Raw genomic sequence first — 26,729 nt, 5'->3', positions numbered from 1 at the left:
CCACCCCCAACACAAGCTCAAGGACGTTTTTGTCCCAAACTATCTCAGAGATAGATCTGTCCACCATGAGGCCTCCCACCCAGCCTGGACTGCCCCCATGATGCCACGCTTGGGAGCTGTTTATAAGCACCATTCACAGGGAAGGTGGGAACCCCGGGCCGGCAGGGCCTTGGCTATAGGCAAGACCCAAGTGGGTGGATTTGTAGAGGCTGGGTGGACACTTGCCTGCTGCTCTAAGTCAGGGGCCAGCCCACTGAGGGTGAGATCTTGCCTGCACATTCCAACCCCAGCAGTTTTAACAACACATTCATGCCCAGGCCCATCACAGGATCAGAATCTCCCATGTTCCCTGGCACCACTATGTGCAAAGAGCTCCCTAGGTGATTCAGCAGTCCAGGCTGAGGGTTCTTGATCTAATCTAACCAACTGACTGGCCCAATGATGCTACTGCTATTTCTTTGAGCCTGCCTTCTCTCCTTTGCCAGAGTATGTTCACCTCTACATTTTATCCCCACTCCCACCTCACCAGCTTTTAAATAAAGGCTAGAAAAGGAGGGAGCCTGCATTTTGAGCAATTGTCTTGTGCCAGGTGGTTCTTATCCTTGCTCTTAATTAATCTTCACAAAAGTCCTACATGGTGGATGTTTTGATTCCCTTTTATAGATGATAACGTGAAAGCCGGAGCTCATCCTCCCCGGGTCACAGTAAACAAGTAGAGAGGCAAGGATCAGACCCCCTTCCGATGTCAAGGGGCTTCCCAGAGCTGGTGCAGAGATATGCCCATCTCAGTAGTAGGTCCCTTCAAAAACCCCAGGTACCAGCTCCCCATCTTGCCTTGGCTTCCTGTTTGTCCTTATCCAGGTCCACAGAATTCTCATCCAGGGAGTTGATGCTGGAGAAGGTGGGGGGAAGAAGAGAGGAGAATACAAGAAATCAGAGAGACGGCAAGTCTGGTCCTCCCTGTTTGTGGCCAAGAACTACTACTGCCTCAGCCACCATCACCACCTCAACCACAATCACCACCATCACCTCCATCACCATCACCATTACATCATCACCATCTTTACTACCACTCCAGCACCACCGCCATCATCATCACCATCACCACACATCACCATGACCCCATACCACCTCCATTATCTTCACCATCCCCATTCTTACTCCACCACCATTGCTTCTACCACCATCCCACCAGCACCATCATCCCCATCGCCACTACCTCCTCCTTACCATCATCACCATCACCATCGCCATCATCACCACCATCTACCATCACCATTTCTACTATCATCTGCCATCACGAGCCAGCCTGACGATGAGGGACACTGCTTACCTGACATTATCCAAGTCACTGGAGGAAGATTGGGACTCAAAGCCCAGGTCGTTGGTGGTGAGGTTCAGCATGGGATTGGCCCTGGAGAGAAGGCCCAGTCAAGCAGCTGTGGGCCTCAGCTATCCTAGGGGGCCTCGTACCCACCCACCCTATGACCCGGGCTTACTTCTCAGTGTTGAACATGTTAGTCCCGGGGATGGCAGAGACTGAGGGAATTACACCTGTCACTGTCTTCCGGGCTTCCTTGGCAGCCTTTGTAGCCCGAAGCTTCCTCTCGTAGCTATGAGAACAGATTGGGGGTCACTACTTTGTCTGCACACCCACTATGTGCTTAGTGCAGGCCCAAGGGTGTGGCTTCACCACATCCTAGCAGGTAAGGACATCAGTGCCATTTCACAGAGAACATGGGTAAGAGTCAGGGAAATGAAAGAATTTGCCAAAGGCCACAAAGCTGGCCAGCAGCAAAACCTAGAGTCAAGCCCAGATGAGGCTGCTGACCCCAAGAATATTGGAAAGGAGGGAAGAAGCAGTGTTTCTTAAAGGCGTAAGTTGGGCCTGACATCTTGCTGGGTGCGAGATCGTGTTCTGAAGATGAGGAAACTGAAGCTCAGAGGGGAAGGGGAGACGACCTCCCCACAATGTCACAACATGTTACCGGGAATTAAATACAGATTCTGACACCCAAGCCCGTGGTCTCTCTACCTCCCCCCAACCCCGGGTATGAATGTCTTTAGTTGGAGGACACAGGGAGTATGGGACCATACCTCCTCCGGACACATATGAGGGACACAGCCATGATCACGATGACCAGCACCAGCGCCACTCCCAGGCCAATGATGACACTACTGAGCACCTTCGGCAGACTCGACTCCTGCCTCTCCTCGGAACCCTGGAGAAGAAGGAGTGTGAAGGAGGCCATGGGATCAACAATCCCCCCTGCCCACCCCCAAAGTCCTCTATGCTGCCCACACTCACCACCACCACCAGCCCCAGTTGCAATAGCTGTGTCAGTGAGTCCTGGTCGCTCCGGATCACCCTGGTCACAGAACCCCATTCAGTCCCAAGGGACACTGACATCCCCAGGCTCCTGCTCACCCCCAGGGCAGCCCCACTCACACAATCAGCTCGTCAAGCGTCAAGGCTGTCCCGTTGGGGAAAACGAAGTAGGCATCCATGTAGGAACGGCCTCTGGCCCTGGAATGGGGAGAGGAGGGTAAAGGTCATCCGCCCTGCGCAACCCAGCAGGTCCCTCCTGCTTCTGCTGCCCTTCCTCAGCCCAGCCTCGGGCCTGTGGGTTCTCACCGGGCGGTGGTGTCTATGTTCTGAATGTTCACGATGTAGACTGTAGCCTTGGTCACCTGGGTAAGAGCCCTGCAAAAGGGGCAGATGTCACAGAGACCTGGGGGAGGACGTTAGCTCAGGCCCTCCATTCTGCCAGTGGAGTTAGCAATCCAGTGAGTTAGAAAGGGGGTCCTCCCCTGCCACTCCAGGGACTATGCAGATAACACCCCTGCAGATTAGAGGTGGGGCCGGGGTTACAGCTTAGCAGGCAGTGTACTCTTGTGCCGTGCACAGCCTTTGCAACTGTACATGGCAGCTCACTTAGGCCTCTCAGGGTCTAGCCAATCGTAGGCTTCTGGGGGCATGCAAAAAGGAAATGCAGGTAAAACAGAATTAAAGACAAGGTCAAGTGTGGCTCAGGGCAGGTCGACAGACCAGGCTCCCAGACCCTGTTTCCCCTACAGACCTCTCCACAGCTCCCCCAGACATACGTCTTAATGTCTTCCGACTTGAGGCCCACGTCCTCCTTGTTCATGGAGAACTGTAGCCTCAGACGATAACTCTCATCCACAGTGAAGAGCTGTGAGAGGAAGCAGAGAGGGAGATAAGGCACAGGACCAGGGACTGGCGGAAGGCACGGGGATTGGAGGCAGGGCCTGACACTCACATTCAAGGTGATTTTGGCTTCCAGGGGTTCATATTGAGAAGGTTTGTCCTGGGCCCGGACCGTCACTTGATAAGTGCCTTGGCGAGTGGCATTAAGGTTGGTCACCAGCCTATGGAAGGAGGAGGGCACAGCCGTTTTGGAAGCTAAACTGAACCCACTATCTACCTATCAGGGTGTGCTCTGCCTGGAGGTGCTTTTGGTTCACCCCACACCCCCACCCATGGGCTGGCCCATGGTTACTTGATGCTGCCGACAAACACACTGGAGTCTACAGAGGTAGAGATCCAGAAGCCTGGGGAAGGAATTATGGTGCCTTCCTTAGAGATGAAAACCATTTGGTGAATGGAGAACTCGATGTTTCCGTTGTCCCCTGTGTCATTGTCTTTGGCCTGAGAAGAAAAGTGAACCACATCTAGGGGCCAGGCCAGGCAGCTCCACCCCATCCCAGCAAGGACCAGAGGGCAGGGTGGCCCAGGCAGATGGCTCTCTGCCACGCTTCCCCAGGCCACCCCAACTATGTGACTGGATTAAGCAGTGCCTACAAGTCCCCGTCCCTAGGCCCTGGCTGACAGGTCACCACCCAAAGAGGGTACAGCTATTTTTATTCATTCCAGCACATCTTAGAGAAAAATAGAACCACGAGTCAACAGACATCACTGCTCAGGATGAGACAAAATGGTATTTCAGTTTCAAGGAGTCCATGTAAACAAAATTGTCCAAAGCCAAGGCGCTAGGAGGCAATTGGCTTATGCTGCAAAATTGACCCTTTAAAGCTTAAAAGAACCTCAAAAGGGGGCATCATTATTCCCACTTTAGGAGAAGAAATTGGGGCTCTGAGAAAAGCCCTGATGGGCTGGAGGCTCAGTGCTGAGTGGGGGAAGACTGGGCTGTCCCCCTCCTAGACCTGTGTCCTCTCTGGTGTCCTCTCGGTGTGCTCTCTGGTGTGGTGGCCAAGTACCACCACCTCTGCCCCTAAGAGGCTCCCACCACCAACCCCCGGAGGGAAAGTGACAGACAAGGTGGTTCTCCAGGTAAGAGAGGTCTGCAGCCGGCCCAGGGCCGCGGGAGGCCGCCTCTGCTGCTTGGGTAGCTGCTGCCCTCCAACAAACAAGCCTGTGTCCGACACCATAAAACACTGAAAGTGTTTTTCTAATTTTGCTCTGGAAATGATTAACTGCAAGGACCTCGTTACATTTATAGTTGCTATGATTTCTCTGCAATACTCAAAAATTCTGGTATAGTGAGCAAAGTCTAGCCTGCAAGAGGTTTTAATGGTCATGAAATTTTTATGAATACTGAATGTAATAATTAATGGTTTTTAATTATATCAATTAAACAGGTGTTCCTTCCATACTAGGGTTTTCCTTTCAGATATCAGAGCCAATAAGTCTCCTTCCTGGCACTATAACATGTTGGGTGCATCTGGAAGGCCTGAGAAGACCTTAGCCCTGTGTCCCCCGGTGTCTCCCTGACAATGGGAGGGACAAAAGACTTACTCTCACGGTAGCCACCTCCTGGTTGGGGAGCACGAGCTCTGGGATGATCACTGCAAGTGCAGAAAGGAAGATCAGGGGTATGGGGCTCAGGCCCACCTGGCCTCGTGCTGAGGCCCAACTCAGAGCTCATCCCTCCAAACCTGCCCTCTCAGGCTCCCCACTACCAGAGACTCCCTTTATGCCCTCCCCTACTCATCGGTTCTCAGGCCACCCACTTTCCATTGAAGAGGTGGGGAAATGGAGGCCCGGAGACGGGGGTCTGGCCCACAGTCAAGTAAGAGTTTGGACACAGCTGGAGTCAAAACTCAGGTCTCCCCTCTTGTTGAAACCCTAGGGAGAGGCAGGATTAGATGCCTTCTAATCTGGGGCCTGAGAAGAGTCTATGGGAATCAACCAAACGTGCACCTGGCAGAGCGGATGGAAGGAAGGGGGGAGGGTTGCTGCGTACCAAAAGTCTTTTCCTCAGGCAGAAAGTAGGGTGCGTTGTCATTCACATCTTTGATGGTGATGGGGAGGCTTCCTAGGGAAACAAGGTGGCCCAGCTGTGGTCTCTAGGCAAAGGCCTGCCCCAGAAAGCCTGAGCCCCAGCCAGTGGGCTGCCCCCTTCCGTGCATCACCCGTGGTCAGTTCCCTTCCTTGCTCCTGACCACAGAGCCCACTCAGTCTACTCTGCTCTTTGCTAGAGGGAGTGTCTTCTCCACACCTCAGAAAGGGCAAACAACCTGTCCGAGGTCACACAGCAAGAACAGGGGATCAAGCCCAAGCCAGGCCTGTGTCACCAGACCACATTCTATAGATACTTGCTAGCTGTGTGGGCTAGCCTATTTAGCTGCCTACTCTGTTCTTCGGCCTCCTCACCTGTAAGGTTTGGATAGGGGACTGTGGGAGAAAAGTGAAAAAAAATGTACATGGAACCCAGCACAGCTCTTGGCTGGAGGAAGAACTCAATACACGCTAGCTGCTAATATGATTACTGGTGTCAGAGGTGGGATAAGAGTGCTCTTTCCTTCACACCACCTCAAACAACAGCAGTGTGTGCTGCATGTCAAGCACTATGCCAAACACCTCACATGCATGTTCTCATTTAATCTTCACAGCCAAATACTACTCAGCGCCACTTAACAGATGGAGAAATGGGCGTTTACGAGGTTTTATGATCCACTGGTGACTCAGCAGTTAAAATCTGGAACCAGGGCCCTCCCTGGTGGGTTAAAGCACAGCACTAAGAAGCTAACGCCACTTCTGCATGAGTTCGATCCCAGCCCCGGAGTTGATCCACATGGTGAGGCAGACCTCTCCTGACCCGCCCGCTGCTCCCCTCACCAGTGTACTTGTTGATTTGCCTGTTCTGCTCCCTACTCTGTCTCTGTTGGAGCCTCTCACTGCCTGTGCATCTCTGGCCTGTTCCCCAGTTCTGAATGCATAAATAAATAAATCTTTAACAAAAAAATCTGGAGCCAGAGTTTGAACCCAGACCCCAGGGATCCCAGCCCAGGGCTCCCTCCCAGGTCTTTAGGCCCTGCCAAACCTCACAGGCCAGGCCATCTCACCATTGTCACTGTAAGCCTGGAAATTATTTTCTGTTCTGAGGTCATGGGCCCGCACAATCAGTGTGACCAGGTCACAGGTCTCATAATCGATGGCACTGCTCTGATTGATGAACACGGAGCCATTGTCCAGCACAGAGAACCAGTCGTGGCACACACTGCCCATGTCACTACTGGCATTGGTACAGATCACGTTCACAAGCTGTATCTCCAGTTGAGCTGTGGTATCTACATCCTGGGCAGTCACATTTGTCACCAGGCCGTGCTGCAGGCCGTTCTCAGCCACAGAGACACCCTGAAGCGAGGCTAAATTCAGAGTGGGCGGCTCATCATTCACATCCTTCACCTTCACCGTGACGTTTACTGAGGTGCTCCCCACTCCAGGGTCTGGGTTCTCAGCAGTCACGGTCAGATTGTAGGAAGCCTGTGTCTCATAGTCCAGCTTCACACCCGAAGGTAGCCAGAGGTTGCCCATGGCCTGCCCAGAATTTGTAGTAGGAGGCCCCGAGACTTTAATTATGAAGTTGTTGGCGCCCGCCCCCGACAGGCTGAAGCTGATGCGGTTGTTGGCTTCTGTCTGGTCTGCGTCCGAGGCCAACATCACGCCCACCAGCACGTCTGTGGACAAGGGGCTGTGTTAAGGGGTCCCCTGACCTCACCTCCCCCAGGGAATGGTCAGATGCCCCACCGATCCCCGGCCCCAGGGTCAAGCTTGGCTCAGAAAGGACTGACCTGAGATAGTCTCATTTACCCAGAAGGTGTAGTTGGTCTGGTTGAAGATGGGGAGATTATCGTTGATGTCCTGCAAGCAGAGGCAACACTGAGCCCAGGGCCCCCAGACACCCCCAGGGTTCAACCTCCCAGAGCCAATGTGAGAAATCAATCCTTGCTCTGGCCGGAGGCACGTGTCCCGTCAGACAGCAAGGCCCACTTCACAGATGTGGGCATGTTTGAGACGGACCCTGAAGAGGTCAGACTAACCCAGCTCACACATGGGGGCTCAGAGGCCCACGGCAGAACCTCTGTGCTCAGTTCCGCTCTTTAAGGGTGCCCATTCCCCTCACTCTTTGTCTGGCCACGGCTCAGAACTATCTTAAACCCTGCTTTTTGGAAGGCGGGGAGTCCCTGTCAGGCCCAACTTGCCCCTCCACCTCAGACTTTGGCACCAATATTGCTATGTTTCCACAAAGGCCCTCGGCCCAAGAGTTTCTCATCCTTTTCTCTTCTGCTCCTCCTGCCCTTCACCAGTTTCACTCCATGTGTCCCCTGCTCTGGTAGAGCTGGACTTGAGCCTCTGCTAGGTTGAGACTGTTCTCAGACGCTGGCTGCCCTCTGCTGCTCCCCGCCCTGCACACCCCACCCACCTGGCATACAGCTCAGTACTGGGGGATCCCTGGGCTTTTCCAGCCCTCCCCCAGAGCAATCCCAAGATCTGCTTTCGCTTTCCAGTAGTAGAAATGGTCGCTTTGAAAACAAAGCCCTCTTTTGGTGGTGATTTCCCACAAATGGCATTACTTGCTCCCCACACAGGGATAGCTGCATTGCCAAGGTTGTCCTAACTCATAAGCGCGACTAAGAAAATCTCTGAGTCAGAGCAACTCTGCCTCTGCTTCTCAGAGGCCATTGTCCTGGTTGGGCCTCGATGTGTTCATCCGCAAAATGGGGCAGAAGTCCCCACTGTCAGTGCCCTTGTGACAACCAGCTCTATATGGGCAGGACTACTTGTCCTTGTAAGAAAACAACATATCCCAACCCAGTAAGACAGAGCTGCTGGTTGGGCTGGTGCAGGCTGTGCAGACCCCTGGGAAGCACCGCCCTAGATGACATGGGTGACCCCACACTTTTCTAGAGGAAGGTGAGTGCAGGCTGATGGCAGCCTTAGAAACACAGATTGGGGACCCTCCCTGGTGGCACGAGGGTAAGGACGCAGCACTGCAAGCTGGCGGCAGCCACTTCAGTGCTAGTTTGATCCCTGCCCCGGGGGTGATCCACATGGCCCGGCAGACCACTCCTGACCTGCCTGCTGCTCCCCACTCTATCTCTGACTGCCTCTCAATCCTCTCACTGCCCCTGCACCTCTGGCCTGTACCTTAGTTCTGTATGCATAAATAAATAAATCTTAAAAAAAAAAAAAAAGAAAGAAAGAAAAGAAACACAGATTGGGCTTGAAACCCTATTCTGCAACCCCCAGCAAGCTATTTGACCTCTGTGCATATTTCTCAATCAATAAAAAGTGATGGCCATCTCTACCTGCAAGTCAGAAGACACTGTAGATACTGGCTTTCCCCCATGAATAAGGGAGGGGGAGAGGTAGGAGGGTATCGGTTAGGACTTTGCAAACGATAATTAGGGTACTTTCTATACGTTGGGTAATCTTCAATGCAGTTGTCATGTGTTAACTCACTCTGTATTATTTTCATCCCCATTTTACAGACAGGAAAGTTGAGGGCACAGATGATGGAGTGACTGCCTAAGGGCACACAACCAGTGCACAAGGATTCTTTACCCACCAAATTGCAAAGGGGAGAAAGATGACTTAAGTTGGGGCAGAGAGAAGCTGCTATCTGTTCAGGTAGCCCCAACACAGGGCCCATGTGACACCCCAGCTGAGCCAGGCCTTACCTCCACATTGATGGTGACATTGGCCAGAGTGCTGCGCCGAGGCTCGCCACAATCACTCACATTCACAGTCACTATGAAGCGGCCCTTGAGGCTGGGGTCGATGTGTTCTCGGTCCAGGGGACTCACATTTGTGAGGATCCCTTTATTGGAGTCCACAGAAAAATTGCTGAAGCTCTCAGACAGTGTGAATTGAAGTTTGCTGTTGTTGGTTTCTGGTTGGTCTCCATCAGAAGCCTGTACAGATCAGCAGGGTTGGGCATCAGACATCAGGGCTTCCCAGCCCCACAATCCCGCCCCTGCAGCCTAGCCTTCCCCTCCAGTTCTGGCTCATGAGGGCAGCAATTGGGCCTGAAGCCAGTGGGACACTGTCAATCTACCAGCCTGTCTACCATCTAAGAGGGTCAGATCAACAGTTTGCAAGAGTTTCTGAGTATTGAGGTCATTCATGTTTATGGTATACCAACCTGTGCCTGTATTAGGCAATGGAATAGAATCCTGATCAAGATGGCACCCTTATGGAGCTGATATTCCAGTGAGAAGGGAGATGGGAACAGTATACCACAGATATTCAAATCTTAAATAAATATAAAATTGGTGTGATGCCCAATAAGATTCTGATTTTCTGAGATGACTACTTCAATACTGTAGTTCTGAAATAGCCGATTCCTCACCCATTGTGTATGTGTGTGTGTATGTGTTCCTGTCCTGCTGCCAAAGTGCTGAATACATGCTTAGTTTGCTTTTGGGGTAATTGAAATGGAAGAATACAACAGGTTCTTTCCTACCACTGAGCCTTTGCACATGCTGTTGACTCTGAAAGCCCTTTCCACCTTCTCTGTCTCACTCCAAGCCAGGTTGGTGCCTCCCCTTGGCCTCTATAATTCCCATGCTATGCTCATTACTGTACAAGTGACACCCTTGGGTGACTATCTGGAGCCCTTCTCCTAATTAAGAGTCACATGGAGGCAAGAATGGTAGATTCATCTCAGGGAACTTGGAACCCAGAAAAGGGCTGGGTACTCAGCAGATGTGGTTTTGGATCCAGACTTGGATCCAATTCTTCCCTTTCCTCCCTGACCATCCCCTCAGGTCAGCTCTTTCATTTCAATTATTTTGCGATCTCGCTTATTAAATGCTTCCTTTGTATGTAGCTGGAGGTGGTTTTTCCCAAAAGCGACCTGTTTATTTCTAGGCACTTTGAACTCAGGTCAGTTAATTCCCCAAGAGTTTCTTGGGGCTTATGCTATGCACCATGTTCTCAGCAACAGTTCTGAAATGCTCCTGCCTAGAGGAGCTCACAGATCAGATGAGATGTACCAAGGAGCAAGGAGCTGAGACCCAGGTATCCAGACAGGGAGGTCTGAGTTCAGTCCCAGTCCCGCCATTGCTGTGTAACCACAGCAAAATCACTTGACTTGTCTGAGCCTCAGTTTTCTCCTTCTATGAAATAAGGATCACAAGTTTGATCAGAAGACAGGTCAGGGTTGGGAATGTGCCCTGGAAACCATACAGCCCCACAAAAGATGGGGGGCCCCATGACCACATGACTATCCTTCCAAGGACCTCCTCTTCTGTTTTCCAGAGAATCCCCTTCCACGTGACTCAAGAGAAAGTCTTCTCTTTGCTGTTCCTCTGGGGCCAATGGTGGGTCTTTATCTCAAAACTCTGAACCCAGCCACTCATCTCATCACCTTTTTTGCTTTGGCCATTAGAAAGCTCAGAACTGAATTTTCAGCCCACTCCTGGCAGTTGTATGACTCTGAGTTCTAACAATTTCTGTGTCCTTTAGCAATGCCATTCTTATGTTCTTTTTGTCCCGATTCCAACCATATTTTTATCTTACTTTTAAAACCAAGCCATCTCAAATCCTTTTTGGAATTAGTCAGAGGCTTGATTAAAAAGAGCAGCATAATTTTGAGGGCTTGCTGAGTCCTAGCACTTTTTTAGTCCCCAAAAGTCCCACTGAATAAGTGTTAGGATTATCCTCATTTTCCAAGAGGAAATAGAGGCCCAGAGAGACTCAGTGATTTTCTCAGGACCACACAGCAAAACCCAGATGCCCTCCCTAGGTGAGCATGACTACAGAGTCAGATTGGGTCCCCAGCGCTGGGGCCACTCCCAGACCCAGGCCAGCTCTTACTATGATGGTCACGGAGACATTGTCCAACATCTCCCGGACAAAGACGTCGTAGGAGCCTTTGATCTCAGGGTCTTGGTCATTAATGTCCAGCAGGACAATCTCCAGCAGGGTGGTTGTCGACAGATTGCCGCCATCCATGGCCTGGAGAGTGAGGAAATACACCGGCTGCTTCTCCCGGTCCAGCAGCTCGCTGTTGATTACCATCAAGTCCCCTGTCCATTGATCCACTGCAAAGATGTTTTCCCTGTACAGCGAGGTCAGATTTAGAAAGCAAAACAAAACAAAATAGGATGCGTGCTAAATTTGAATTTCAGATAAACAGTGGAAAATATTTTAGCACATCCCGTGAAATAGTTGTAACATACTTTACTAAGTTTTGTCTATTTGGTTATTATTCATTGTTTACTTGAAATTGAAATGTGGCTGGGTACCCTATATTTTATTCAGCTACTCTAGCCCCACAAAGAGGCAGAGAGGGACCAGGCCCCAGCACCACCACCCCCCACCCCCAGCCCTCTGCCCACCAACACCTTCCTTACCCGCTGCCTGGAAGCAGACTGTAGGTGATGTTGCCCCACAGACCCGTGTCTGGGTCAGTGGCCTGTGAAGCAGAGAGATAGATCATAGGGCACTCTTTGGAAATGGTGGCACTCGCTGCCAAGCAGGCAACTGGTGGCTTCCTGACACAAAAGGGAGAACTGTCCTACACACTCAGATTCACACACAGACACACTTACACACACACGCACGCCCTCATGCATGCATGCACATTTACAGGGACCTGATGACATCACATGACAGACAACTGGTGGGCCAGGCCTTCTCCATGTCTCTCCCAGCCAGACCCAGCCGTGTCCCCAACACTCACTCGAATGCTGTTAGAGATGACAGTGCCATTTGGACTGTGCTCTGAGACGTTCAGTTTGTACGGTTCCTTGGGAAATGTGGGACTGTGGTCATTAATATCTCTCAAGCAGATGGTCACCAAGGCAATGGAGTCGTTCGGTGTGGTTGAGTTACTAGCCGTGATCTGAGGGCGGGGAAGGAGACAGCAGCATTGGGGCCTGAGCGCCTGGTGGCCCAAGTCACTGATGCCTCAAAGCACCACTCACCTTTACTGTCATCTCCGTCTTATTCTCATAGTCCACCAGAGATGGTGTTTTCACCAGCAGCTGCACATCTGCTATGCCCACTACCTTCTCAGGAGAGATGCTGAAGGCATCTGCATCAGTGCCTTCCAGGGACAGCCAGAAGGTGCCGTTGTTGCCCTGTAGATGTTGTGTTGTGTAGTAAGCCCAAGCCCCTGGTATGCACCCACCAATACATTTCTCCCAACCCCTGGCCACAGCTTCCTGCCTCCAGAAATGCGCCCACTGAGATCCCATAAGACAGGGCCTCTTCAGGGACTGAGGCAAGAGGGGCCCAGAGAGGCTGTGGTGGTCACTAGTGCTGCAGTTATGGGTTCATCTTTCTCTAGGCACTGTGGACCCAGGCTCAGGCTGGAGAGACAGAACCTCGACACACCCCTCAAGCCCATGCAGCCTGAGTCTCCATCATCTCATCTCACACTACCCCCTGCCCCCCCCCACCAATACCAAACATCACCCTAGTACCTAGTACCACACCGCCCTCATTCCTCTCAATGCCAACCAACTCAACACCTCTACCTACAAATACCATCCTCCATTTCACGTTTGGTGCCAACTCATTATCACTGAGAATACACCAAACACCTTACACAGTGATTCATCACTCAATACCACCCATCACAGATCACTCTATGTCAATCTCCACTTAAGATCCCTCCAACTGGAAACTCACTCACATCACCTACTTCCCCAAGGACTGGTACTTGGCCAGTATCACCCCAAGTCACTAGCCGCCCAGCACCATTCAACTTCACCAACCACCCATCACTCTATTTTCCTCAAGCCACTGAAAACGATACCCACTCACTGTTATCTAGCATCCAGTCCCAACTTCTACCCTATGCTGCTTTCCCGTTCACCATGTAAGCACTGTCCTGAGTCCAAGACTACCCACCAACTCAGCATCCCCCAACACTGACAAGTATGGCCCCACAGCCCTGAACCACAGCTCTGTTCCAGTCAGCCCCCACTGCCTCCCCCGTCCAGGTGCACCTGCCTTGTCTGGGTCGTAGGCCACAATGGTGAGGCCCTCTATGGCGACACGGTTGGAGGCATGCTCATCTACCCAGCCAGTGAAGTTGTTTAAGGGCATTTCAGAGGAAAAGTTACAGCCTGGGAGGCTGCAGTTGTAAAACTGAGGGTTGTTGTCATTGACATCTGTCACCCTCAGTGTGACCCAGATGCTCACATTGGGCTTCTGCCCATTGATGTCAAAGTTTTCCTCAGTGGCCTAGAAAAGAGCAGAGGCCACAGGGCAGAGATCAGAGAACCAGCACCTGAGGGAGCCAAAATCAAAGGTCAGAGGTTAAAGAGTAGGGATGCAAAGGTGGTGGTGGACCCTTCACTCACCGTGACCTCCACCTGCACCTCCTCATCCTCATCGAGCAACTCCTCACGGTCTAGAGAACTGTTGACCCTGATCTCCCCACTATCTGGCCCGATGCAAAACCAGTGCCCGTAGGGTTTTGTGGAACCTGGAAAGGGACAGGAGGGGCAGCTGCTTTCTGAGTCTCTGACAGAATTCCCCACCCTTCTCCTGCCCAGCCCCAGCCTGAGGAAGCCCCCATTCTCACTGGAGATGCTGTAGGTAATTTTGTCATTGATGCCTCTGTCACCATCTATGGCTTGCACCGTCAGCACTGAGGTTCCCTGAAAGGAGGCACCATTGGTGGCCTGGACCCTTTCCCTCCCTGTCATCTCCACCCCAGAGCACCCCAGTTCCCCTGGCATACCACAGTTGCATTCTCAGACACAGAAGCCGAGTAAAACTCCCTGAGAAACTGGGGTTTCCGGTTTGGCTGGTCGACTACAGAGATGGACAAGAAGACAGGCGCAGAGCACTGGGTCACCATGGTGTTGTTGTACCAACCGCCTGAGTCCTGTGAGGAGACAGGCCTTCAGTCTGTCTGGCCAGAGGTTCCGATGCCCTCCCCCCTCCCTGTGCCCCCACTCACACAGGCCACCAGTTTCAGCTGATAGAAGGAGCTCTTGTTGTTGTAGTCCAGGCAACCATTAAGAATGATGGTGCCACTGGGCAGGATCTTGAAGAGGTTCCTGCTGTCCTCGGTGTTAGGAATGACCTGAGCAGAGTATAGTCAAGCCTATACACCTGGGTGCCTCTAGGTGCCCAAGGCCTAAGTTCAAATCCCAGCCCTGCCCTTGGCCACACTGACTCTCACCAGGTCATAGAATCTCTCTGAGCCTCACTTTCCCTTCTGGGAAGTGAGGCTCAGAGAGTGCTTGGATAGGTTAAAAGGCAGGTGGAGTGAGCTAAGGTCTGTACCAGGGATGGGGTGGCTGCTCAGCAGATGGAGTTACAGCTAGCAAATTCAATTTCATGAGAACAGGGATCACCCCCCTATTGTCTGTGTGACCTTAGAGAAGACCCTGGACCTCTCTGAGCTTTGAGTTCCCTTCTGCGAAGCCAGGAGAACATCAGCCACCAGCTGGTGTGACAGAAATGCTTCAGGGTCCTGACAGAGCCCCAAGCAAGAGGATGGTAAGGTGGACCAGGTTGAAGAAGTTGCCTCCCTTAGGCAGCTGGGCCACAGGAGGTTGTGTGGGAAATGCTGCCCCCTGGTGGTGGTGAGGAGCAGTGGGCCCACTTTCCCATGAGGATTTGCAGCCACTCACCTCCGTTATGTTGTAATTCACAGTGCCTGCAGGACCGGAGTCTGCATCTGTAGCCTTCGCTGTGAACACCATGGAGCCATTTCCTGAGGTCTGTAATAAAGCACTGGTCACCTCTGAGCTCCAGTCCATCTCTTACATGCCCCTCTCCTGAGCTTCAGTGTCTCCAGTTGTAACCACTAAAGTAACGATAGTATCTTCCAGACACCGTAGCACAGTGTTCCCTACATATTCCCCCTTCCTAAAATTAAACACTGGGACTGGGCCTTGGGACAGCTACTTGATCAAGCGTCGGATCTGCAGCCTCTCCAGTACTTAATCTGAGCCTCAGTTTCCCTTCTGGGAGGTGAGCTCAGACAGTGCTCTCCAGTACTTGATCAAGCTGCGTTTGTCTATAGCTTACAGGCAGGTGCCAGACAGCACCCTCCAAGGCCCTATGGAGAGGTTTTTTGCCCCTTTCAACTTGTTTACACCCTTTCTATTTCCACAATGATTTCACAGAGATCCTTGAAAATCATGAATCAAACCACATCATTCTGTACTAAAAATCCTCCAAGGAGGTTTCTCAAGCTGCTAAAGATGGAGCTTGCGTGACTCAGCAATCCCACTCCTAGGTATCTACCCCAAAGGACACAACAACATCGATTCGAAAGGACACCTGCACCCCCATGTTTATTGCTACTCTATTTACAAACAGAAAGACATGGGATCAACCCAAATGCCCAGAAGTAGATGACTGGATTAAAACGATGTGGTACATATACACCGTGGAATATTACTCAGCAACCAAAAAGATAAACTCATTCCTTTTGCAGCAACATGGATGGAGCTGGCAGGGAGCATGCTTAGGGAAATAAGCCAGAAAGAAAAGGAAAATACCGGGTGGGGGTTTTGGGGGTAGATGGGAATAATAATGAACAACTATATACCAGAGAGCGGGGAATGGGATAAAGAGGGGGAAGTGTACTGGATTGTGGTGATGGCACACAGGTGATTTGGTGATGGGAAGTCCACGGGATGAAAAAAGGCACAAAATGATGTAAAAATAAACGATTAGAATAAAAAAAATATGGCCTCCAAGCACAGGCCACTGTTCAGCTCTCTAACCTACCTTCCTCTTATCCTCCATCCTCCAGTTACACATGCTTCCTAGATTTGCTACCACACGCCAAGCTCATCTTGTCTGCAAGATTTTACATCTGCTGGTCCCCTGCCTGGAATACCCTTTCCTGGAGCATACCGTGCATAGCCAGCTCCTTCTTACCATGTAGGTCTCTGCTACATGGTTAAGGACTCATAGAAGACTTTCTGACCTCAAGCACAAAACAGCTGCCTCCTTGGTCATTCTCTCTCATCTAGCCCTGCTTCATAGATTTCAACCATCTGTGCTCTTTGCTTAAATGTGTAGTAACTAGGTCCATCTTGTTTGCCAGACATTCTCAGTACCAATGACAACACCTGGCATATAGTGGGTGCTTGCTCAGAGCTGGTCAAAGAGCTACCTGAACCTCACTGGCCTTGTGTCTGCCTGGGACCTCAACTTCATGGGTCTTTGAAGCCACATGGTGATGAAGTTTGGGAATGGTGGTGTTCCACTGCTCAGGACCACTGGAGAACCTCCTGCCCACCATGCAGCTCCAGTGGAGATGCTCCTCCCTTGCCAGAAGGGAATGTCTAGATGCAGACAAGTCAATCGTGTTATCGAATACACCTAGACTGATGGACCCGTGAGGCAAGATGGGCTAATGAGAGTCAGCCCTACGGTTCTGGATGTGGTGGTTGAAGAAAGCCTATATTGAAGTTGAAAGGCTAGTAAGAGGTGAGCTTGCCACCACTTAGAGAGACTTTTCACGTTAATTACCACAAGGGAAAATTATTCCCCCATCCCAGAATAGGGACTCAATTTTGGTTTTTTGCTTCATAAGGAAAAGAATTCCAATCCAATCTCCCTGATGGCAAAATGTTACTGTTACTATTGTTCATGGAACACCACCCCCCGGAAATTAGTTCCTAAAGCTACCCTATCTGGATGGTCCTTGTCCCAATCCTGGGTCCTCTGCTGGCTGTCTCTGACCCCCTTCACTCTGACAGAGCTCCTGGGATGCCTGCCTCCTACACACCGCACCCAGTTATTAATTACCTCATTGATTTTGACAGAGAAGTCGGTGTTCTGGAAAATAGGTTTGTTGTCATTTCTGTCCTCCAAAATTATCGGTAGTTCCTTCAACACCTGCAGGTGAAATAACCTGAGTGAGCCTGAAAAATGTGAGCATTTGAGAAAAAGTAACAGGGAATATCTGAGCAGGAGTGTATGTTGGCATAACTCCTCAATGGACAATTAAGCAAAGCTAGCGTAACTTTCACCTTCAAACACCAGAAAAACTGCCAGTATAGTACAAAAAATTCTTGAGACCCTTCATCCAGATCCCCTCCATTGCTGGTTTCTGTCTCTCTCTTCATGTGTTTACTGAATCACTTGAGAACAAGTTGCAGAAATCATTTGATCATTTTTTAAAAGATCTAAAATGTAACTGTCTCATTATTACAAGAATGCCCATTTTAACTTGTTTGCCTCAGTGCAAAGCTGTGACATAAGAGACCAGCTAAAGCACATGGCCTCTTCCCACACTGGAATAAAAACAGTGCAAGAAACCGGCTCAGACATGGGAAGACTCCCAGGCCATCTGCTGAGTGGACAAGGCAGTTCATGATGCCATGTGCAGTGGGCCTCCCCGAGTTTCTGAAAATGCACGAAAACGACACTCTTGCATCCACATATGAACAGGTGTCTATAACAGTGAGGGTTTATAAGGGGTCTTCAGGTGGGAGTGGGCTGAGGAAAGTTGCCCAAGAGGTCTTCAGCTTTATCTGCAATTTTTGAGATTCTTACAAAAGAGCATATTCATGAATATCTGAGTCATTAAAACCATTTTTTAAATAGATTGAGTTGAGGAACATGCTATAAATATAAACTCCTCACTTTCATGGTCATAAGACACAGTGATATAAGTGTGCCATTTCGAAATTTGACCTCTGATGCCACTGCATTCAACCAAAAGAACTAATTTTGAAATTTTGGTAACATTTTGGGACAAAGTGGACATATATGAAGTTAACTAGAAGTGATCTTTTGATGCTTTACTGCCCCAGCCACCTCTTATATCACTGGTACCAGTGCTTAGATCGCTTTAACAGGTACAAAGACAACAGTCTGAAAAATCTCTCTCTATTATTGTTAGGGGGAAAGAATGTCCTAAAGGAACTCTGCAGCGTTTTATGGACTCCACCCCACTCCAGTAAACTACAGCTCCCAGCAATACCACAGAGGGAGCCACGAGGACCCAGGGCGGATCTAAGCAGGCATTCTGAGACTTTTGGGGGGATGTAAGGGAGTGAGGTGATTCACGCTCTCTCTTTCTGGACCACAGGGCTCTCTGGACGGTGTGGTGGACATCCTTTCCCCAACATTATAGCCCATAAAAAATCAAAAATGAGAAAACAGATGAACTCCCCACAATACTACAGGAAAAAATCCCTGCAAGGATCCTCACCCAGTAGAACTGCAAAGATGACACAAGAGGAGTTTAAGGTAAAGGCTCTAACAATGTTTACGGAACTCAAGAAAACAACAAAGGATAGAAAACAACAACAGAATGAAGATAAAGAAAATACCAGGCAACTACACTTAGAAGTACTAGAGTTAAGAAGCATTAGTAGCAGATTTTAAAAATACAATTGAGAGACACAACAGCAGACAAACAGAAGCAAGGGAGAGAATTAATAAGCTCAAAAACACAGTTTTGGTGAATACCAGAGTAGGACAAGTTAGAGAAAAGTATTTTTAAATGAAAATGGTGTAAAGGCTTGGTGGAACAACTTGAAGAGAAATAAAATCCATGGCATAGGGATTCCACAAAAAGAAGAAAAGGGAAAGGTGTAGAAAACCTCTGCAAAGAAATAATCACGGAAAGTCATCTCAAGTTGGGAAACCAGCCAGACACGGTGATCCCAGAGGCCCAAAGAGTTCCAAGCCAAATAATATCAGGTGCACATACCAAGACATGTTATAACTCAGTTGAAAAACCAACAAAAAGGACAGAATATTAAAAACACCAAGAGAAAAAAAAAAGGATGGCCAAACATACTGTCAGCGGGCTTTTCAGTGGAAACATTACAAGTGTGAAGGGACTAGAAGGCGACATTTAAAGGACTTAAAGAGACTTCCAGGCCAGAATCCTTTACCCAGAGTAACGTTCAAGATAGAAGAAAGAGTGAGGGAGCCCCTCCCTGGTGGTGCAGCGGGTTAAAGCACAGCACTATGGAGCTAGCACTGCGCCTCAGCCCCCCAGCCCCCACCCCCCACCCTCGGAGCCAACCCATTCCTACCCCAAGAGCTGACCCACAGGGGGCAGCAGACTTCTCTTGTCCCACCCACTGCTCCCCTCAGCAGTGTACTTCATGGATCTGCCTGTTCTGCTCCCCACTCTGTTCCTGGTGGATCCTCTCACTGTACCCCTGGCCTGTACCCCAGCTCTGTATGCATAAATAAATAAATCTTTAAAAAAGAAGAAGAAAGAGTAAGGATCTTCACCAAAAAGCAAAAAGGAAAAGAATTTATCAATACCAAGTGACACTTGAAAGATGTTCTAAAGGAATTATTATAAAGCAACAGAACAATGAATATCAAGCAACTGACACCTAAATCACTTAACATGGAAGAGGAGGAGGAGAAAGTGAAAGTCAATTGTCAGTAAAACTACAAAGGTCAGAATTATACCTAGTATTCTCTCTGACCATAATGCCATAAAATTAGAAGGCAACAATAAGCAAAAAAGAGGGAAAGCTATGAATACATGGAGACTAAGCAATACATTATTTAATAGCTATTGGAAAAAAAGAGAAAATCATAGCAGAAATTTTAAAATACTTTGAGGCAAAAGAAAATCCAAGCTACCAGAATCTATGGGTGCAGCAAAAGCAATCTTATCACAACACTATCCCAAATAAGCAATTTAATACCACACCTAAAATAACTTCAGAAGAACAAATGTGATCCAAAGTTAGTAGAAAGAAGGAAATAAAAATTGAAGCAGAGGTAAATTGGATATTAATCCCTTATCAGTTACATTTTGTAGAACTACCATTCAATTGGATGTTGGTTAAGTTATCTTGTATTTTCTTTCACAGTATAGAAAGCTATGAAACAGATCAAAAACACCCCACCAAACAATCAACAGTCAGAACTGGTTCTTTAAGAAGATAAACAAAATAGGTAAACCTCCAGCTAGGCTAACAAAAAAAGAAAGAAAGAAGACAACAAACAGAATCATATATGAAATAGGAGAAACCACCACAGATAATCAGAAAAACATGGACTCTTAAGAGACTACTATGAAAAAAAAAATGCCGATAAATTCAGAAACCTTAAAAAAAATGGAAAAATGTCTAGATGAGTATAATTCTTCCAAGAGTAACCCAAGAAAAAACATATAAATTGAACAGTAACAGAAAATAAACAAGCAAACAATCAAAAGACCTCTCCAAAAACAAAAGCCCAGAATCAGATAGCTTTACAAATGGATTTTAGCAAAGCTTTAAGAACTAATGCCCACCTTATTCAAACTGCTCTTAAAAATACATCGTGGAACATGTGGGTTTTGTGTTGATGGTTTCACAGTCTTTGGATAAATGCTCAAAGTGGGATTACTGGGTCATATTTCCATTGTTAGGGGTTTTTTGGTTTTTTTTAAAGATTTATTTATTTATGCATACAGAACTGGGGTACAGGCCAGAGATGCGGAGGGTAAGAGGATTCACCAGAGACAGAGTGGGGAACAGAACAGGCAGATCGATGAAGTACACTGCTGAGGGGAGCAGCGGGCGGGTCAGGAGAGGTCTGCTGCGCCATGTGGTCACCTCCAGGGCAGGCGGGAATCGAACTCATGCGGAAGTGGCTTTAGCTTCTCAGTGCTGTGCTTTAACCCGCTGCACCACCAGGGAGGGCCTAGGGTTTTTTGTTTGTTTTTTTTTTTTTAAGATTTATTTCTATTTATTTATGCATACAAGAACTGGGGTATAGGCCAGAGGTGCCAGCAGTGCTGAGTGGGAAGCAGAACAGGTGAATCCACAGTATTCACAGCAGCATTATTTATAATAACTAGGACATGGGAGCAGCCTAAGTATCCATCAAAGGACAGCTGCATCACAAAGTGGTATGTCCATACAGGGAGCGTTATATAGCCATAAAAAAGGATGAACTGCAGCCATTTTCAACAAATTGGTGGGAGTTTGAAAGAATCATGTGATAGGAACAAACCCCAGACATTTACAAGGTGACAATTGATAATATAAAAATTTCAAAAACTCCTGAGCATCAATAAGCATCCTGAGAACTCTGAGGTTAAGAGGGAGGGGAGAGGAAAAGGCACAACAGGATATAAAGGGCAGCTGGCAAAATAATTGTAAAATTCCATGAATAAACTAAAAGTCATTGAATTGTTAAAAAATAATTATGATCAAATTAAACATTAAAGTCAAGGGTCTCTCTGGTGTTGCAATGGTTAAAGTCTAAGCACTATCAAGCTCGCTGTGGTGGCATAAGTTCAATCCCGGCCAGGGAGCAGACCCACACGGCTCAGCAGACCTCCCTGTCTCACCTGCTGCTCCCCTCAGCAGTGTATTTCAGTAGCTCTGCCTATCTGCTCCCCACTCTGTCTCTGGTGAATCCTCTCACCATCCCCTCAACTCGGCACCTCTAACTACAACCCAGTTCTTGTATGACATAATAAGTAAAAATAAATCTTTAGTGATAAATAAATAAACATTAAACTCAGATTAACAGGAACTCTTTCTGCTCTCCAGATGTGGGGGACACAGGAGTAGAGGGAAGGGACTTCTGTTAGTTTCCAGAACCACCCACCCTTGCCTCTTCCTACTCACTGGGCTGTTTTTTTTGTCGGTCACGGAGATAGTGATTCGGAACCAGGATGTTGTCTGGAGCGGGCAGAGAGAAGACCTCAGGTGAGCCCCTGCCTGGGTAGAAGCCCCAGCAGGGAGCCCACCACCCACACACTGGCACCCTAGCCCTCCCCACCTCCCAGCCCTGCCACGGGGCCCTTCCAGAGTGCTGTCTTTACCTCGTAGTCCAGCAGGTTTTTCACTGTTACATCCCCAGTATTCTCATTGACCGCAAAGAAGTAGGCATTGGGACCAGAAATCCCATAACTCAAAGGGTCCTGGTCTGGGTCCTCAGCTACCAGCTTGAAGGCAAAGGCACCTGGAGATGGGACAGACTCTGTCCAAGGTCCTCACCACCTCCTTCAATGCTGGCCTGGGCCAACCTGCCCACGGACCTGGGCAGGGTCCATGGCTCCGCGCATCTGATATCAAGGGCTCCCAGCCCTGGCTCCAGGCCATGGTCACAGGCATCAATTTCAGTTATTATAACTCAACACTCACTCAGAAGCTTCGGCACCAGTTTCCTTCGAGGGACCCCAATTGCACTAGACACAGTGGACTGTGTCCCAAGCGCGTCCTCTCCCCAGCTTACTCTCCAGACCTGCCCTACTCCTGGACCTCCCCCTTCTCCTGGAAGGGGAGGACTGAGCTTTGCTAAGCGGGGTGCATGCTAGGGTGGAGGCTGCTAACAACGCTCTCGAGGGGCCTGGCCCCTCTCCAAGCCTTCTCATCCCTCTCCCAGAGCCTGCCTGCATGCTCTGCCTGCATGCTCTGCCTGAGCGCCGGCAGCTGGCATCCACAGAGGGCATGCCCCTGGGCAGAGCAAGGGCAGGCAGGTAATAGGAGACTTGAAAGTCCCAAGGTCATAAATGCACCACCTGGAAGAAACTTCACAGATTTGCCCTAAACATGCCTGCTCCCTGGCCTCTTTTACCACATCTAGCCTCTGCTCTGCTAACCAACAACCCACCAGCTTACTTGACCTCTGCCATCCCCTTTCCATTCATTGTTGAAGAGCTGTCCATTCCTTTATCGGGCTTTCTCCTTTAATCAAAATATGTTTCCCTAGAATCCTCACCTATGGTTCCCTTCAACCCTTCAACCCAGGAGGTGCAGTATCTGGGGTTAACAAGAATGTTTAACTTCTTGTAAAACCCTGTGTGTGTGTGTGTGTGAGAGAGAGAGAGTGTGTGTGTGTGTGTGTACATATATATTATATATAACACATATATAATACATATTAAATCCAGCCTACCTGATAGCTGTCTTTATGCCAATGCATATATTTTTCCGCAGCAAGAGTTCGATGAAGTTGGCACAGCAACCACATGTGACTGTGGGCCTGGCACCAGGTACGAGGGGGGCAGAGAATCTGCCCATCCCTCTGCTCACGACAGCCCTCTGCAAGGGTCTGAGCAGCCCACCCAGTCTGTTCCTCCATCCCTTGGAAACAGTTCTTGGAAAGCTCATTCAGTGTCTTCCCACCTCACCCCCTGCCTCCAGGAAGACCACCAGATGCTAAAAAGATACCTGTGTCTATATTACGCTTCCTTAGCTGTGGGAGGCAATGTCAATTTAAAGAATGTTAAACACATATGATTCAGAAATGTTAACATGCAAAAAGAGGTAAATAAAGGGAGGCGAGTGAGCGGGTGGAAATAGGACGTGCTTTTTTTTTTTTAAACATAAGTTTATTTTTACATCATTTTGTACAGGACGTGCTTTTTTAAATGTCTGCCTGGGGGGAAAGTGTAGCAAATAAATAAAAAAGAGTTAAAGAATTTAAAACATTGATAAAGAACTTGAAACACTGATATTAAGAGTTATATTTGTCATTCAACTCAACTACTTAATATTTAAAACATCCTAATTGTGTATCTAACAGTCATATGTTGACATAAATTTTCTGAAAAACATTCATGAGGTGATTTTGCTCATTGTGCGAATGCCACAGAGTGAAAATAGGCACACCTGGTTAGGCTAGCCTTTGCACACTTATGCTGACACTGTGGCCCAGCCTGTTAGCGCCCCTGACATATTTGTGGTTTTTTGCTGATGGAAATGGCTATATTTTTTTAAAATCTTGGGGCCTCCCTGGTGGTGCAGGGGGTTAAAGCACAGCACTATTAAGCTGTCTGCAGCCACTGACCCTCATGGCGCAGCAGACCTCTCCTGTCTCACCCGCTGCTCCCCTCAGCAGTGTATTTCAGAGGATCTGCCTGTTCTGCTCCCCACTCTGTCTCTGGTGAGTCTTCTCACCACCTGCCTCCCCAGCACCTCTGGCTGGCCTGAACCCCAACTCTTATGTGAGTAAATAAATAAATCTTAAAAACAACAACAACAAACTACCCCTCAGATGAAACTACAGCAGAGTGTGCATGTCAGGAGCCCCATCCTTTCCTCGTGCTCCTAGACAGGCTTCTACACCCAGCGCCAACGCCAGCTTTTACCTTAAATGCTTATCTGTTACCTTCAGAAATCTGGGGTCCCAGTTGTGACACTGCCACTACTGTACATTGCCCCCCACTACTCAATACCCTCTTTCTCTAAGATTAATAGAACCCCAGATTTTGAGTGAGGCACATGCTAACTGGAGTAGACTAGATCTCAGGCTCCTTGGCAGTGACTCAGTACTAACCAGGGACCTGTGAGCAGAAGAAACATGTGTAAATTCCCCAGCCTGTCTTTACGAGAAAGAGACAAGTCTCCAGGTCCTTCCTCCTCCTGCTGGCTGGAAGAGGGTGTGGCACCAGCCTACTGGACTCATGGATAACATGACACCCAAGGGAAGCAGAAGCCGGCACATAACACAGGGAACAAGCACTGGAACTGAGCTTCCGAAGCCCCGGGCTTTCTGGCTACGGGAGAGAATAGCAAACCTCTGCTTGTTCACACCCTGAAGTCTGCAGACTCCATTAGGCACAGCTGACCCCTGTCACCTCTAGTTTCTGCTTCCCAACACATAGCCTGCCCCTGCTGGGCACTGGGTGTCCAGTCCTTACGGCTTCCTAAAATCATGTTTCCCAAACATCACTTTGCTCCGGCTACCATCAACTTCGTCATATCCCCATCTCATTATTTGTGACTATTCATTTAATCAACTGGCTATTTCATACTTGATTTTTTTTTAAGATTGACTTATGTATGCTTACAGAACTGGGGTTCAGGCCAGGTGTGGTGGGTGAGAGGATTCACCAGAGACAGAGTAAGGAGCAGAAACAGCAGATCTACTGAAATACACTGCCGAGGGAAGCAGCAGGTAGGTCAGGAGAGGTCTGCTGTGCCATGTGGGTCAGCTCCCTGGCCAGGGATAGAACTCATGCTGCAGTGGCTTTGGAGAGCTTCAAATGCTGTACTTTAACCCATTGCGCCACCAGGGAGGGCCCTATTTCACACTTGATTTTAAAAGTCAGCATTAGATTACTGCTGTGCACAAAGACCTACCTGGTAAGTAACTCTACAACAAGCCAAAAAAAAAAGCATCCATCATATCAGCTCCTGGGGAGAAGTGTGTGAAGGGCTTTGAGCCTGAACCTGCTCTCTTTGTTTGAAAAATAAAATGTCATGGTGGAGGAAGAGGAGCAAGCAGAGGAGGCCTGAGAGAAAGAGGGTAGCAACTGGGTATTTTCTCCTTGGGGAAATCAGAAAGACTGAAAGGTAGGAAACAGGAGGGGTGTCTTCAAGGAGTAAGTCTTGATTATCCGACGTGGAGTGGGCCCTTGACACAAAGCTGAAGAAATGTAAAGCAGCTTCTGGAACAAACTCCCCCCAGGTAACCTTTCCCCATGATGAGTCATGGAGCTGGAGTGGGGGAGCAAAATCATAGGGGACCCCTGGAACCCTCCTGGGGAAGGGCCCGGTCTGGGCACGGGGACAGCTACTCACCCAGTGGGAGGTCCTCAGGCAGAGTCACTGATGTGATGTTGGGCAGGAATGTTGGGGCCCCGTTGGCTGCCACTGTGGGGACAGGCCGCTGGAACACCTGGACACCCTGCAAAGCCTGACCCCAGCTACCCCTGTGGGGGCCCACACCAGCCCTGTAGGTCAGCCTTCAGTCTGGTTCCCCCTCCTGGGCCTGGGATGCCCTCCCTCAAGTCCCCCCAAGGCAATCAGTCACAGGGCCAGTTTAATGAAGGAGTACCCCTCTTTTCCAAGGATCCTGCCAAGGACTCCCAGGTTAGTGTTACTCTGGTGGGGTAGGGGAGTACTCACCAGACCCTACAAGGGCAGCAAGCAGAAGACAGGACACCCACAACCACGCCATCATGTCAGGAGGGACCTAGGAGAAAGGTGTCAGGGAAGGAGTGTGTGTACCCAGGCCCCTCCCCCCATCCATCTGGGTCTGACCCAGGCCCACCCTCCACCACCACACAGGCTTCTACTAGGTCCCTATCACCCTCTGGCCATTTTCCAGATGGTCCAGGAAAAGGGTCTTAGAGGACAAGGTAGCTGTTCAGATCCCCAGCCTGTGACCCTGACCAATACCCCAGAGTGCAGTTCTCACTGTGTAGCAGTTCAGAGCACATTAAATATGTGATCTTCGGCCCTCCCTGGTGGCACAGCAGGTTAGAGCACTGCACTAAGAAGCTAAAGCCACTTCCACATGAGTTCGATTCCCGCCTGCCCCGGAGGTGACCACGTGGCGTTACAGACCTCTCCTGACCCGCCCACTGCTCCCCTCAGCAGTGTTCTTCATCGATCTGCCTGTTCTGCACCCCATTCTGTCTCTAGTGAAGCCTCTCGCCACCCCTGAGCCTCTGGCCTGTACCCCAGTTCTGTATGTACAAATAAATAAATCTTAAAAAAAAAAAAATGTGATCTTCATGTTCTACACTGATGAAATGGCCGCTAAAAGACCCAGGCTGAGAGGTTAAAGGGTTTGTCTAAGGCCACAGATAAAATTGGCA

General features: G+C 49.3%; 1 protein-coding gene across 1 annotated transcript; it reads right to left on the bottom strand.

Moving 5' to 3' along the window:
• Positions 1-745: 745 nt before the first annotated feature.
• CDHR2 (cadherin-related family member 2) lies at positions 746-26,086 on the bottom strand. The gene is given in 31 exon segments (XM_012722140.1): positions 746-822; positions 825-892; positions 1,334-1,414; positions 1,500-1,613; positions 2,098-2,222; positions 2,309-2,369; positions 2,450-2,527; positions 2,636-2,704; positions 3,106-3,194; positions 3,282-3,390; positions 3,522-3,670; positions 4,778-4,827; positions 5,226-5,297; positions 6,328-6,942; positions 7,057-7,126; positions 8,947-9,180; positions 11,087-11,330; positions 11,626-11,687; positions 11,955-12,116; positions 12,199-12,354; positions 13,232-13,465; positions 13,585-13,709; positions 13,809-13,884; positions 13,968-14,114; positions 14,190-14,315; positions 14,869-14,958; positions 17,006-17,095; positions 21,805-21,858; positions 22,002-22,141; positions 25,708-25,779; positions 26,035-26,086. Coding segments are annotated over 31 exon segments (3,891 nt in total).
• Positions 26,087-26,729: the final 643 nt, after the last annotated feature.

The sequence above is a fragment of the Condylura cristata genome, unplaced genomic scaffold (assembly GCF_000260355.1).
Source record: "Condylura cristata isolate star-nosed mole 26May11 unplaced genomic scaffold, ConCri1.0 scaffold00008, whole genome shotgun sequence".
NCBI classification, from domain to species: Eukaryota; Metazoa; Chordata; class Mammalia; order Eulipotyphla; family Talpidae; genus Condylura; species Condylura cristata.
The sequence above is the reverse complement of the archived record's forward strand: the minus strand, read 5'-3'. Positions and strand labels throughout refer to the sequence as shown.